The sequence below is a fragment of the Chiloscyllium plagiosum genome, chromosome 49 (genome assembly GCF_004010195.1).
Source record: "Chiloscyllium plagiosum isolate BGI_BamShark_2017 chromosome 49, ASM401019v2, whole genome shotgun sequence".
NCBI classification, from domain to species: Eukaryota; Metazoa; Chordata; class Chondrichthyes; order Orectolobiformes; family Hemiscylliidae; genus Chiloscyllium; species Chiloscyllium plagiosum.
Window position 1 is genome coordinate 2,542,700 of NC_057758.1, and position 15,598 is coordinate 2,558,297.

General features: G+C 45.1%; 1 protein-coding gene across 1 annotated transcript; it reads right to left on the reverse strand.

Annotated features, from left to right (window-relative positions):
- Positions 1-11,190: 11,190 nt before the first annotated feature.
- LOC122544461 (zinc finger protein 239-like) lies at positions 11,191-15,255 on the reverse strand. Its single transcript, XM_043683698.1, has 2 exons — positions 15,056-15,255; positions 11,191-13,571 (listed from the first exon to the last, which is right to left on the reverse strand). The coding sequence occupies exon 2, from the start codon at positions 13,236-13,238 to the stop codon at positions 12,063-12,065; it is 1,176 nt and encodes a 391-aa protein (XP_043539633.1). The 5' UTR covers positions 13,239-13,571; positions 15,056-15,255; the 3' UTR covers positions 11,191-12,062.
- Positions 15,256-15,598: the final 343 nt, after the last annotated feature.

Here is a 15,598-nt window from a genome sequence, read left to right on the forward strand (position 1 = left end):
ACACATAGTCACACTCTCTCACACACACACACACAGAATCCCAATAGTGTGGGAACAGGCCATTTGTCCCAACAAGTCCCCACCGACACTCCAAAGAGTCCGACCCATTCCCCTATCCAATTATTTCCCAATTCCCCTGATTAATGCACTTCAGCTACACATCCCTGATCACTATGGCCAATTCACCTAACCTGCACATCTTTGGAGTGTGGGAGGAAGCCAAAGTACCCGGAGAAAACCCATGTAAGCACAGGGAGAAGGTGCCAACTCCACACAGACAGTCGCCCAAGGCTGGAATCAAGCTTGGGTCCCGGGCACAGTGAGCCACCGTGCTGCCCGCTTAGACTCCATCACATTCACTCACAAACTCTACCAAGCACACACACATGCAAACACATACTCTCTCATGTGCACTCACATTCACAAACTCAGATGTATACACTCTCTGTCTCGCTCTTATACACACACATACACATGTTTATGCGGTGAATTAGCATTTACTGAACTGTATTTGTAGATACATTCTATTTTGCTCAAAAAGTACACAATCTGAAGGCAGTCAGTCCATGTAAGATTTCATAAATTGTAACTTTGGAAATACAACCAGTCTGACTCAAGATTGGGATACACACAGACTCTAATCTCACAGCTTTAATACATTGCTAAGATGTCACTTTTCTTTATTAATCTTACATTATCTCGAAAATGTGACTTAAAAGAAGTTCTGGGATTTACACATTAATGAAACGAAATCTGCAACACATTCTAAAAGATGAAAGACGTAACAGCAATCTAGGTTTGTTTAACATATCGTTTCAGTTGCATGACGCTGGAATCTGTTTGCTATAAACTCTGTGTTTTATGATTCTGCTTCACAGTTACCCGATGAAGGAGCAGCGCTTTGGAAGCTAATTCAAAGAACAAAGAAAATTATTGCAAAAACAAGGACCTCCGGCCCTCCAATCCTGCGCCGATCCAGATCATCTATGTAACCCTGTCACCTATTTTCTATGTATCAATATCCCTCTGCTCCCTTCCCATTCATGTAGATGTCTAGATATATCTGAAACGACGTTGTCATGTTCGCCTCTACCATGTCTGCTGGCAATGCATTCCTGGCACCCATAAGAACGTCTCCATAAAGAACTTTCCATGCATATCTCCCTTCAAAGTTTCCCCTCTCAGCTTGAACGTCTTGCCATCCACTCTGCCTAGGGGTCTCATGATTTTGCAAACGTCAATCAGGTTCCCCTGCAAACTCCGTCTTTGTAGTGAAAATAATCCTAATCTGCTCAAACTCGCTTCATGGCTGGCGCCCTCCATACTAGGCAACATTTGGTGAACCTTCTCTGCATCCTCTTCAAAGCATCCACATTTTTTTGGTAATGAGGCGATCAGAACTGTACGCAGAATTCCAACGGGCCAAAGTTTTATACAACTGTAACGTCCCCTGCCAACCATTGCACTGAATGCTCCGTCCGATCAAGGAAAGCATGCTGTATGTCTTCCTGGCCACTCTATCGACCTGAGTTGCCACCTTCACGGAACAATGGACCCGAACATGGAGGTTTCTCTGTACATCAATTTCCCCAGGGCTTTTCCATTTACCATATTGTTCGCTCTTGAATTGGGTCTTCCAAAATGCATCACCTTGTATTTGTCCGGATTGAACTCCATCTGTGAACTCCAACCAGTTCTTTATCCATCTAGCTAGTATAGCCTGGACCTCGCACTACTTCACGTTCTATCAGCCTACCATGGGGAACCTTCTCAAACGCCTTACAGAAGTCCATGTACATGACAATTACAGCCTTCCCTCATCAATCAACTTTGTCACTTCCTCAAATAATTCTATTACGTTGGTAAGACATGACATTCCCTGCTCAACACCTATCACTTTTGCCTATCACTGATAAGCCCATTTTCTTCCAAATGGGAATTGATCTTATCCCTCAATATCTTCTCCAGCAACTTCCCTACTACTGACGTCAGGCTCACTGGTCTACAATTACTTGGGTTATCTCTGCTGCCCTTCTTAAGCAAGGGGACAATATTAACAATTCTCCAGTCCTCGGGACCTCACCCGTGTTCAACAATGGTGCAAATAAACTTGTTGCGCTAAAGCCTGGTGTTGTGTGATTCTTAACTTTGGCAACCACAATCCGACACGGGCACCTCCACATCGTGTCTAATAGCCCAACTGCCTTGAATTCAGCATTCGAATGTGCTGGACTGGTCAATCCCCACAGTTCCCGTCTACTCTTATCATTTTTATGTGTGAGAAGATGTGGATCAAGACCTCTCATTATTGCCTGTTGGCCTGAACTACTAGGAGCGCACTCGGCTATTGGGCAATCCGCCAGTCCCACACTGTCCCCAGAGACTTCTGCTCGTTTTCTTTTGTTTTTTTTGTGTGCAGGTGTGAGACACAGTGAAAGACACAAAGTGCACGAATCTTTATTCAAATTCCACCACCAGGAAGATAGGAAAGTGGCCAGTGACAAACAGTGCCCTTCACATCAAAGGGCAGTGATGTGTGATCAAAACAGTGAAGGGGAGGGTAGGGACTAAATCAAAATAGAGTTGGAGGGAGAAATAATGCACTCCACTCCCTGCGGCGCCCCAGGAGCAGGCCCACGAGGAGGTCTTCAGACCTGCCCTCCTTCCTCCGTACCGGGTGCCCAAAGATCAGGAGCGTGGGACTGAAGTGCAACCAAAAGCAGAGGAGGAGGTTTTTCAGGAAATCAAAAAGGGAGTGCAAACGCCCACACCCAACATACACGTGGTCCACAGACTCCACAGCGCCACAGAACAAGCAGTTGGGCTGGGAGTCCATGAACCACCGCAATCTGCGGTTGCAGGGGACTGCTGCGTGCAGCACCCTCCACCCCAGATCCCCGAGAGAAAGGGGGAGACTCCCACGTAGAGAGCCCTCTACTGGGGATCCCCACTGCCCGGTGGCAAATGGGCACGCCAAGGCGTGTCCGGACGGTGGATGAGGGAGAAGAGGTGGACGGTGTGCAGCAGCTGTCTATACAGAGCACACCAACTAGGAGGAGGCTCGACATAAAGGTATCGCCGCAAGGTCTGAAGGCGGAACGTCATGACCTGGGTGCGGACGCACACCAGCGACTGACCGCCCTCCTCAATAGGGAGACTCAGAACGTGCGCAGCGACCCAGTGCATCTTTTTGTCCCAGAAGAAGTCGACCAACGCTCTCTGGATGTCAGCGACAAAGCCAGGAGAAGGGACCAAAGTGACCAGCCGGTACCACAGCATGGCGGCCACCAGCTGGTTTATGACCAGCACTCGACTCCTGTAAAGACTTCTGCTCGTCCATCAGGGAGAACACAATTAATTGGCCGATGGATTGCTGTTAATCACCTGCCTAGCCCGCCATGAACTCATTTCATTGGCTATTCTGTTCTCTGCCCACCTCCTCTTGGCCCAACCAGTGAACACTCACATCTCAGGCCTACAACTCTCCATCTCTCCATTGGCTTGTCCTTTCACAGTTAGGTTACCACTCTCTCCCTAATTAATGGCCCATTGCAGTTTCAATCCCAAAACCCTCCTCACTCTTCACCGATACATTGCCCTGCCATGTGCTCTTGCATTGGACAGTTTCTCATTTCCCTACCTCATTCCACCATCCGTCATTGGCTGTTGTGCTTGCCATTCAGGTTTCCAACAGGCAGGGAACCCATTGTTCAAAGAGTCGTGTGTTTCCGTTGGCTCATGGTCGTCAGTCATATCGTATTCCACACCGATTTGTTCCAAGGACAACAGCCAATTGCCACATCATGCCTTTTCTTCACTGAGGGTTCCGCACCCCTGAGAAATCTGATTGGTCTGACATCTCCCGAAATTTTGGACTTTTACCATAAAGAGGCAGATCCCGCTCTTAAAGTGCCCTCCATCGAATTCAGAAAGTTAAACATCACACAACACCAGGTTATAATCCAACAGATTTATGTGGAAGCACTAGCTTCGGAGCGTTGCTCCTTCATCAGTACTTACCTGATGAAGTGGCAGTACTCCTAAAGCTGCTGCTTCCATATAAACCTGTTGGACTATAACCTGGTGTGTGCCTTTTAACTTTATCCACCCCAGTCCAACACTGGCTCCTCCACATAATGGAAATTAGAAAGGATTTTATGTTTTAGGAGGTGTGGGGAGGTGGGTCAGAGCGCTGGCGAAGAGGAAAGGACCACCCTAAAGTTGAAGCATTGTCTTAGAGGCGTAGAGATGTACAGCACGGAAACAGATCCTGCAGTCCAACTCGTCCATGCTGACCAGATGTCCTAAACTAATCCAGTCCCATTTGCCAGCACTTGACCTATAACCTTCGAAATCCTTCCAGTTCATGTACCCATCAAGATGACTTTTAAATACTGCAAATGTACGAGCCTCCACCACTTCCTCTGCAGCTTTCATACAGGCACCACCCTCTGCATGAAAATGTTGCTCCTTATGTCCCTTTGATATCATTCCCCTTTCACCTTAAACGTATGCCCTCTAGTTCTGGACTCCCCCACCTCAGGGGATAGACTGTCTATTTACTCTATAAACCTCTATAAAGTCACCCCTCAGCCTCAAACACTCCAGGGAACACAGCCCCAGCCTATTCAGCATCCTCCTACAGCTCAAATCCTCCAATCCTGGCTTGGAGGCACCAGTGTTGGACTGGGGTGTACAAAGTTAAACATCACACAACACCAGGTTATAGTCCAACAGGTTGTTCACAGCAAACTGCCTGGCTTTCAGGGCAACACCATGCAACCTTGTCATGGTAAACGCTGCAAAACGTGTCAGAGTTTCGACATGGATACCAACATTACACATGGAGACACCTCCCATCATGCACGTGGCAGGTACTCATGTGACTCGGCCAAAATTGTCTATCTCATATGCTGCAGGCAAAGATGCCCTGAGGCATGGTACGTTGGTAAGACTGAACAGAGGCTACAGCAACGGATGAGTGGACACCACACAACAATCAACAGACAGAAGTGTTCCCTCCCAGTTGGTCCGGGACATTCGATCTCGGACCTTGGGGTCATCATCCTCCAAGGCGGACGTCGGGACAGACAACAATGGAAAGTGGCTGAGCAGAGGCTGATAACCAAGTTCGGTATCAATGGAGATGGCCTCAACCGGTTTATGTCACCCAACAGGTGACCCCACTGCACCCCACACACATACACACACACCACACACTCACAAGTGCACACACACAGACACTCCTACAGACACACACACACGCTCCTACTGACCAATACAATCAAGCAGACCCTTTTTCACACACAGGTTCCCTCTCATACAGTCGACACACACAGACACTCCTACAGACACACACACACGCTCCTACTGACCAATACAATCAAGCAGACCCTTTTTCACACACAGGTTCCCTCTCATACAGTCACACGTGCACTCCCAAACTCACACAAGCACGCTCTCACAGATTTACACCCCTTTATACTCACACTGACACACATACAGATACACGCAATCTCTCACAGGCATTCATACCCGCCCCCTCCCCCGCATACACACACCCACATGCACGTGCGCGCAAACACACACATAAGTTTGTGGTGTCAATTTGTCCTTGCAGCATTACCTTCTATTTTGCCCGAAAACTGCTCAAATCCAAGTAAGATTCTGTAAATCCCTTTTTTAGATTAGAATCAGTCTGAACATTGTGGCAGCCACTCACAGGGCAACTCCCACCTTCAACGCATTACGTAGGCCAACATGACACCTATGGTTAAAGTTCACTTGAGAATGCAACTTCAGGGAAGTTCAGGAATTTGCCTCTGAAAGAATTGGAACCAACATGCCCATTCTAAAAGATGAGAGACTTAACAAAAAATCCGGGTCCTTTTCAATATATAATTTCAGTTACATCACACTGTAACATTTTGCTATAAATTCTGTGTCCTCCGATCTTCTACTCCACAATCACCTGATGGAGCTGTGCTCCAAAAGCCAGTGCTTCCAAATAAACCTGTTGGAATGTAACCTGGTGTTGTGTGATTTGTAACTTGGTCCAACCCTCGCAACATCCTTGTAAATCTTTTTCTGAACCCTTTCAAATTTCACAACATTCTTCCGATAGGAAAGAGAGCAGAATTGCATGCAATATTCCAAAAGTGACATAACCAATGTCCAGCACACCCACAATATGACTTCGCAACTCTGATACTCTGACCAATAAAGGAAAGCATACCAACGCTTTCTTCACTATCCTATATACCTACTACTCTACTTTTAATGATCTATGAACCTGTACTCCATGGTCTCTTTGTTCAGTGTTACTATTACTATTACTATTAAGTGTATATGTCCTGCTCTGATTTGCTTTTCCAAAATGCAGCACCTCACATTTATCTAAATTAAACTCCATCTGCCACCCCTCAGCACATTGGTCCATCTGATGAAGATCCCTTTGTACTCTCAGGAAACATTATTCCGCTACACCTCCAATTTTGGTGATATATGCAAACTTATGAACTGAACATGCTTATGTTCACATTTATATAAATGACAAAAAGTAGTGGACCCAGTACCGAATCTTGTGGCATTCCACTCGTCACAGGCCTCCAGTCTGAAAAGCAACCTTCCACCACCACTGTCTGCCTTCTACCTTTGAGCCAGATCTGTATCCAAATGGCTAATTCTCCCTGTATTCCATGAGATCTAATCTTGCAAACCAGTCTCCCTGGGTAACCTTGTTGAACGCCTTACTAAAGTCCATATAGATCACATCTACCGTTCTTCCTTCATTAATCCTCTTTGTTACTTCTTCAAAAAGCTCAATCAAGTTCGTGAGACATGATTTCCCACACACAAAGCCATGCTGACTATCCTTAGCCAGTCGTTGCCTTTCCAAATGCCTGTCGCTCAGGATTCCTTCCAACAACTTGCCCACCACCGACGTCAGGATCACCAGTCTAAAGTTCCCTGGCCTTTCTTTACCACTTTTCTTAAATAGTGGCACCACGTTAACCAACTTCCAGTCTTGCAGCACCTCACCAGTGACTATTGATGATACAAACATCTCAATAAGAGGACAAGCAATCACTTCCCTAGATTCCCACAGTGTTCTAGGATACGCCTGATCAGGTCCTGGGGATTTATCCATTTTTATGCGTTTTACGGCATCCAGCACTTCCTCCTCTGTAATATGGACATTTTTCAAGATGGCACCATCGATTTCCCGACATTCTAGATCTTCCATGTCCTTCTCCACAGTGAACACTGATGCAAAATATTTGTTTAGTATCTCGCTCATTTCCTGGGGCTTTATGCGTAGGCTGCATATATTTGCTTCGCTGATCTTTGAGGGGGCCGTATTCTCTCCTTAGTTACTTTTTTGCTCTTAATGTATTTGTAAAAAACCTTTCGATTCTCCTTAACCCTATATGCCAAAGCTATCTCATATCCGCTTTTCACCCTTCTGATTTCCTTCTTAAGTATACCCCTACTGCCTTTATACTCTTCCAATGTTTCTCTCGATCTCTCCTGTCTATACCTGATATATACTTCCTTCTTTTCTCTTAACCAAATCCTCAATTTCTCTGGTTATCCCGGTCTGCCTCAGAAAAAGGCTGCATCAAATCTGCGCACAGCTAGATCCCATAAAGGCCGGTGGCAGAGGCGGGAAGATGGGCACCAACATGTTTCCAAACAGGGGAAGGCTGGAACAATCCCAGATCCACCTCTCGTCTAAAGTGGTGTGTGTCAATGCACCAGACAGACTGTTTGATCACTCCCTATCCACGTTCATCTGACAACCCAATTGAAATAAATTCTGGAAATCCCATCATTCACAACAGGAACAGGGACTGATCCCCCGCACCCACTTCCCCATCATCCCCTATACTATCTGCAATCTACAAGAGAGTGAGCAATCTCTGTATATGTTTCAAGTTTGGGGCCTGTGTGCAACAGCATGACAGGTGAGGAAGGAGGAAAGGGACAGACAGGGGTAGTCTGGACTCAACTATTGAACTGTTGCTTTCTCTCTTACCAACTAACCCCTTATCCTCTCACATCTTGCATTCATTGAGACAATTTGCAAGAATATCAATTTAACGGGGGCAGGGGGAATATAGTTATTCTGCAGGAGGGACGGGTTCCAGTGATCACAAAGAAGACACAGAGACTCACAGAGTGCGGAGTGTCAAGGAGCTGACTGATGTAACTTCAGTTTTCAGGGACAATTGGAGGTAGGCACCCAATACTGGCTTTGTAAACATTTCAGAAATCTTTGTTCTGACATGCTCCCTGTGTCAAACTAAAACAAATACATCACACTGTGCACCTTTATAATTTGAATATGTGTTTGATCTGCTCATCACTTTCTGAAGTTGGTGCTGCCTCACAGTCTGTGGAGATTCCCACCGACTGACTTTGCTCACCTTTGCTCCCAGGGAACAAAAATCTTTAGTCTTTGTCTGGATAATCAATGATAAACTTTGTACACCCTAGTCCGACATCTCCAATGATAATGGATAAATTAAAACATTCAGTAAGTAGTTCAAAAATGAAAGGCACCGCCTTTTACAATGTTAAACAAAAACAAACTTTATTGTGCAAATGAAAAATTAAACCAAGAAGCATCCTAATACCAGAATCGTAAATATCAGTGTAATGCCTTGAATTCAATGCCACTTTTACAGAACAAGATTTCCCTTATTTCATGAAATCTTGAAGCTTCATTCACTTTCTTCAGGGACCAGCCTAAAGTATGCCAGAGCCCACTGGAATTTAAATCGATTTCTGCCCAGTTTCTCATTCTGATTGCTAAGATTGTCAGGGCTCTTTCGCTCTCGAATTGTTCTATTCTCTGTGTTGTCAGAGCTGATTAGATAAAAGCAGTTTGTCTGTCAAAAGACCTGGAACCCTGTCAAACCTGGCTACAATCTTCATTGATGATAATAATCTGATACATTTTTATACTCAGGGGATGATTTGATTTCTCATCTTTTTTTTAAGAAAAATTGTAATCTTTCAATTTTTTTGCCTGATTCCCATTCAGAAGAAAATACTGTTTAACTCAGTCATGTCAACAGTTTCCTCAATTTGGATTTTTAGTTTTCTTTCTAACATGTTGACTCTTCCTTATCATGCTGAGGTTTAAAATACTCATTTGTGAAGCGGTAATTTGAAGTGTAATATGATTAGGTTAGATTACTTACAGTGTGGAAACAGGCCCTTCGGCCCAACAAGTCCACGCCAACCCTCCGAAGAGCAACACACCCAGACCCATTCCCCTATATTTACCCCTTCACCTAACACTATGGGCAATTTAGCATGGCAAATTCACCTGACCTGCACATCATTGGACTGATGGAGGAATCCGGAGCACCCAGACGAAACCCACGCAGACACGAGGACAATGTGCACACAGACAGTCACCCGAGGCTGGAATTGAACCTGGAACCTTGGTGCTGTGAGGCAGCAGGGCTAACCACTAAGCCCTCCATGCCACCCATATGACATGGCCTTTTCCCACACTGCAGGGATTCGAGGAAATTTATCTGTTGTACTCTGCATTGTCTTAGCACTGGCATGCAGACTTCAAGATTGATGTTATTCATACATAGCTGCAAATGCCTTTGTTTATTCTGTTGAAAATATGACGCTTGAGATTCAGCAGGGAATGGATGTAAGTTTGCTCACTGAGCTGGAAGGTTTCCTTTCAAGAAAACGAACCTTCTCGCTCAGCGAGCAAACTTACATCCGGAATCTCAACCTGAGCTACCAGTCTTCTCAAAACTCGCTATTCTGCAGGTAGTTCGACAGATTCTGAGCTGTCCATTACTGGCGTAAATTCTTTACTTTTCCTTTGTTTCAATCAGTTCCATGTTCAGCTGGATTCCAAATGGTGAGGTGCTCTCACTCTCAGGAGTACATTTGCAGATGGCACCAAAATTGGAGGTGTAGTAGAAAGTGAAGAAGGCTGAATAAGCTGGGGCTGTCTTCTGTGTAGGGTTGGAGGCTGAGGCGTGACCATATAGAGGTTTACAAAATTCTGAGGGCCATGGATTGGGTAAATAGACAAAGTTTTTCCCCTGGGTTGGGGGAGTCCAGGACTGGAGGACTTAGATTTATGATGAGAGGGGAAAGATTTAAAAGGGATCTGAAGAGCAACGTTTTCACACAGAAAGTGGTTTGTGTATGGAATGAGCTGCCAGAGAAGCAGTGGAGGTTAGTACAATTACAAGACTTAAAAGGCAGCTGGATGGGTACATCAATAGGAAGGGTTTACAGGGATATATGCCAAGTGATGGAAAATGGGACGAGATTAATTTAGGATAACCAGTCAGCATGGACGAATTGGATTGAAGGATCTGTTTCCCTGCTGTACATCTCCATGATTCTATGAGTAACTTCTGAACTGTGGCTCCCCATCCAAGATTGTGAAAACAGTAAACTGCCTGTGAAATCATTTCCCTGAGTTGAATCCATATGATACATGAGTAACATAGACCCAAAACCAACAATAAGAGTGCAGTTTCGATTCACTCTTAACAAGAGACAATAAACAAATGAGCACACCATTCCACCCATCAGATCTGTTCAGTAATTTAATGGGGTCACTGTTGATCTGATCATCCTCAATCCCCTTTTTCCTGTGACCACTGATCGCCTTCCTCAATAAAAATCTGTCTATTGCAGCCTTCCATATACTTCATAATCCAACCTCAACAGGCCTCAGTGGGGAAGAATTCCAGACTCAATAGCCTCGAGAAGAAATCCTTCCTCATGTCTGTCATAAATAAGTGACCAAATATTCTTAGATTACACCGTGCTCCAAGACACTCCACGAGGGGAAACAACTTTTCTGCAGCTACTCTGTCAAATCCCCTAATAATCATGCGTGTTCCACAAAAGGTCATGTATCATTCTCCTAAGTGCCAAAGTGTATAGTCCCAACCTATTTATCATTTCCTCTCTATAGTCCCTCCATAGCTGGTATCAGACTAATGAACGCACTCTGGCCTCCAATGCCAATGTACCTTTCCTTTGATCAGGGGTCCAAAATTATCCACATTGTTCTGGTTATGCTCTGACAACTACCATTCACATACATTCTCCACAATAACCTGTATTAATGAATAAAACTTCTGGAAAAGGTCCAAAGATATTCCCAATAAGGTTTAGCTGAGCCAGCAACACAGAACAAAAGGCTTTATTTGGCATTCTTGGAGTCACTTTCCCGAAAATATAAATGCTTCAGAATCCCTGACATATATTTTCACTCGTGGTAAACGCATTAGAAAGGATGGGTTTCTCAGAAGCTTCCCTCCTCGGTGTTACATTCCCTGGAGAAACACCAGCCGCTTTTATCAACACTGATTTACACCTTGATAATCAGCGTGTTGCTCTAACTGTCCCACCCAATGACAGTGAGAACATATGAGTTTTACTGACTCAGTTCCGTCTTCTGCACCATCCTTTGGACCAGCCTGGGGACACAGCTTCGAGGGTTCAGACAGGAACATGGAGTGGAGATGACAATTCGATCAATCACAATCTTATCATTTGGTGAGGCAGTTTCAAAGGGCTGAATGGCCTTCCTGCCCCTCATTCACATGACAGCTTCCTGCCACCGTAAGACTTACTGCTTTTCGCTCAGTCTCACTGAAGATTTCTTCCTCCAGCTCCAAGCTCAGCAAGCCTTCTGGTTTCATTTCCCCTCAGCAATTCCAAATGAGCTGCCAACTTTACAAATTCACAAGTACCTTCTTTGAGAAGCACCCACATCAATTAAACAAAACAACTACTGAACATGACCATCTGCATGCCAATGTAGCATGGTATTGGAGAAAATGAAATGCAAACTGAAGACCTGGCTTTGAAACATTGCTTTCATTTAAGGATTTATATAGAATTTGAAGCATCCGCACTGGTAGCAAAGTGGTGAGATGGCCAATCAAGCAGAAAGAAACCTTTTGAGCCTCCCACTTCACCCACTGACAGAATGAACATGGTTTACTCCTGAACATGGTAAGCAGCAGCACTAACAGCAGAACAGACTCCTGCAGTCATTTGTGAACTCGCTGGTGTTCCTGCAGGCTGGACAATCGAGTGAATCCCTTTGCACACCGAGAGCAGGTGAAAGGCCTCTCTCCAGTGTGAACGCGCTGGTGTCTCTTCAGGTTGGATAATTGAGTGAATCCCTTCCCGCACTGAAAGCAGGTGAATGGCCTCTCCCCAGTGTGAACTCGCTGGTGTGCTTGCAGGTTGGATAAGTGAGAGAATCCCTTCCCACACTGAGAGCAGGTGAATGGCCTCTCCCCGGTGTGAACTCGCTGGTGTCTCTGCAGGTTGGATAATCGAGTAAATTCCTTCCCACACTGAGAGCAGGCATATGGCCTCTCCCCAGTGTGAACCTGCTGGTGTGTTTGCAGGTTGGATAAGTGAGAGAATCCCTTCCCACACAGAGAGCAAATGAATGGCTTCTCCCTGGTGTGGACTCGTTGGTGTGCTTGCAGATGGGATGAACATGTGAATCCCTTCCCACACTGAGAACAGGTGAATGGCCTCTCCCCAGTGTGAACTCGCTGGTGTACCTGCAGGTGGGATGACTGTGTAAATCCCTTCCCGCACTGAGAACAGGTGAATGGCCTCTCTCCAGTGTGAACCCGCTGGTGAGCTTGCAGGTTGGATAACTGCGTGAATCCCCTCCCGCACTGAGAACAGACAAAAGGCCTCTCCCCGGTGTGAACTCGTTCATGTTGCAACAGGGTGTGCGAATCAGTGAATCCCTTCCCACACTGAGAGCAGGAGAATGGCCTCTCCCCAGTGTGAATACGTTGGTGAATAACCAAGCCAGACGACTGAGCAAATCCTTTCCCACACTCACAGCAAGTATACGGTCTCTCCCTAGTGTGAACTTGCTTGTGTCTCAATAGGTTTGCTGAATTGGTGAATCCCTTCGCACAATCCAAGCAGGGGAATACCTTTTTCCACGTGTGAATAAGCTTGTGTGTCAGTTGGGTAGATATATCAGCAAGTCCCTTCCTACAGTCAGACATGAATGGCCTGCCCACAGCATGAACTTGCTGCACTGTCAGCAGATTAGAGATAGCACTGAATCCTTTCTCACACAGAAAACAGATGAACGGTCTCTCCCCAGTATGTCTGTGCTCATGAATCTCAAATGCAGATGGGTAATGGAATCCCTTTCTACAGTGCCCACATTTCCAGGATTTATTCATGGAGAGACTTTTCTCATTCCCTCTCCAGTTTTAATAATCAGTTGAAACCTTGTCCACACCCAAAACATATGAATAGTCTCTCTCTGCTGTGAATTGTGCAATCATTTTTGCAGGCTGTTTTGCTGGTTAATGCTTTTTTCACTGTCGGTATGCTGAAATATTCGCAATCAGGTATGCATGTGCATCACAATGCTTTACCAGTCAAATTGACTTTTAAAACCTTGGAAGCAGACAGAACAGAGAAACATTTCTCCCTCCGCAGTGAAAGGTCCATGACGTTCAGATCCTCGTTAGTTTTAGATTTCTTTCTTCAAATCCTTCCCTTCTTCTATCCTGCAAAAGCATTTTTAGAAGTCATAAATATCTCAGTGCAAGATAAAAATTCAAAAGAAAATATTATAAAAATATTGCTAATTCATGCTAATTGATAGATTTCTATTCACAATTGGTGCAGATTCAATGTGCCAAACAGCTTATTTTATGCTGCATTGCTGAATGCTTGTTCTTCAGGATATATTAGAGTCATAGAGATGTACAGCACGAAAACAGACCCTTCGGTCTAACCAGTCCATGCCGACCAGATTTCCCAAACCTAAACTAGTTCCACCTGCCAGCAATCGGCCCATATCCCTGTAAACCCTTCCTATTCATGTCTCCATCCAGATGTCTTTTAAACGTTCTAACTGTACCAGCCTCCACCACTTCCTCTTACAGCTCATTCCATACATGTACCACCCTCTGTGTGAAAATGTTGCCCCTTACGTCTCTTTTAAATCTTTCCCCTCTCACCCTTAACCTATGCCCTCGAGTTCTGGACTCCCCACCCCAGGGAAAAGACTGTCTATTTATTCTATCCATGCCCCTCATAATTTTGTAAACCTCTATTACTCGACCAAAACTATTCAGATTAACTGGACCACAATCTAATGAAAGACACAAGGAGATGTAAGAGAGAATATTACTTTGGCATCAATTGGAGACATCCTGAAAATTTTCATATATGAGGAAGCATTAAGCATGTGTCAAACAGTTGATTCAAAACCAAATGGGCAGTTGAGGGAAATAAACTTGCTGTATATCAGAGATACAGAGAAAGACTGAGAGTGACTGGATTGTTCAAGAGTTGGCACAGCTTCAAATTGCCAAAATGATCCCTATGCCTTAATGAATCCAAAACTGAAATGTTACATTTCGCGGTAAGACCCTCATACAAGAGTGGAAACAACACGTGAATGTTATAACAGTGTGATAATATCAAATATGTACACAATAACAACACTGGGCACAGCTCAATCACATATTAATTTAATGCCTCATCACATGTCAGCTCTTCGCTGGAAATCACCCCTTTTAATTATGAATAATAAAAAAAAGACATCATTCTGTTAGCCAGAAAAACAAGTGTGTCGAGTTGAGAGTGTGTTGCTGGAAAAGCACATTCGGTCAGGCAGCATCTGAGAAGCAGGAAAATCGACGTTTCGGGCAATTCCTGATGAAGGGCTCTTTCGATTTTCCTGCTCCTAGGATGCTGCCTGACCTGCTGTGCTTTTCCAGCAACATACACTCTCAACTCTGTTCTCCAGCATCTGCAGATCTCACTGTCTCCAACTAAGGGTGCCGAGCTGAGTGAGTAAAAGATGTCACAAACAAAAATGCAAATGGCTGGACAAACTCAGCAGGTCTGCCAACATCAGTGGAGAGAAATCAAGAGTTTACGGTTCGGGTCGAGTGACCCTTCCTCAGCACAGTAAACGACGTCACCTTCTTTTACAGAGTGGAAGACCTGGGCCCACCTTTCCCTGGATTCACTTCCTTACCGTTCAATTCTTGCAAGTCAACAATTTAACCCCGAATGAGAAAAGGACTGAAAAGTAGTGGAATGATCACGCATGATGGGCAGAGCATGATGTTTCAGTTTGGGTGAAGCTCAATCTTCATTCAGACAGAGATGAGGAGTAGCAGCAACTTCTCCGGGCAGGAATGAACAGCTTCAGAACACAGTGGCTAACATCCGCATTCAGACAATAGGGGACCGCCGATTGGCTGGAGGACGAGCTGGCTTCCGGTCCTCCGAGTTTCCATTGGCCAACAGTGAAGTCCTTCAATTGATGGCGCACGGTCTTTCGCACCACGTGCGCCATCTGCCATCCCCTCCCCCAAACCCACCCAGCCCCACAAGATGCGGCCAATAGAGTGGTTTCAATAGCGCAATGCATTGTGGTCCCACTCGCTACCATGTCACAGTGGGAGCCTAATTTACAACTTTGCGAGAAAAGGATGCAAATTCGATATGCTGCACCAGAATACCCTCAAACAACGAGTCATTTCATTTGCTTGTTAAAGTCCCGCGTTCTTAACAA

What these genes read in the sequence shown, in the direction of transcription:
- LOC122544461 (XM_043683698.1), bottom strand. Translation starts at nt 13,238, where the DNA reads ATGAATAAATCCTGGAAATGTGGGCACTGTAGAAAGGGATTCCATTAC.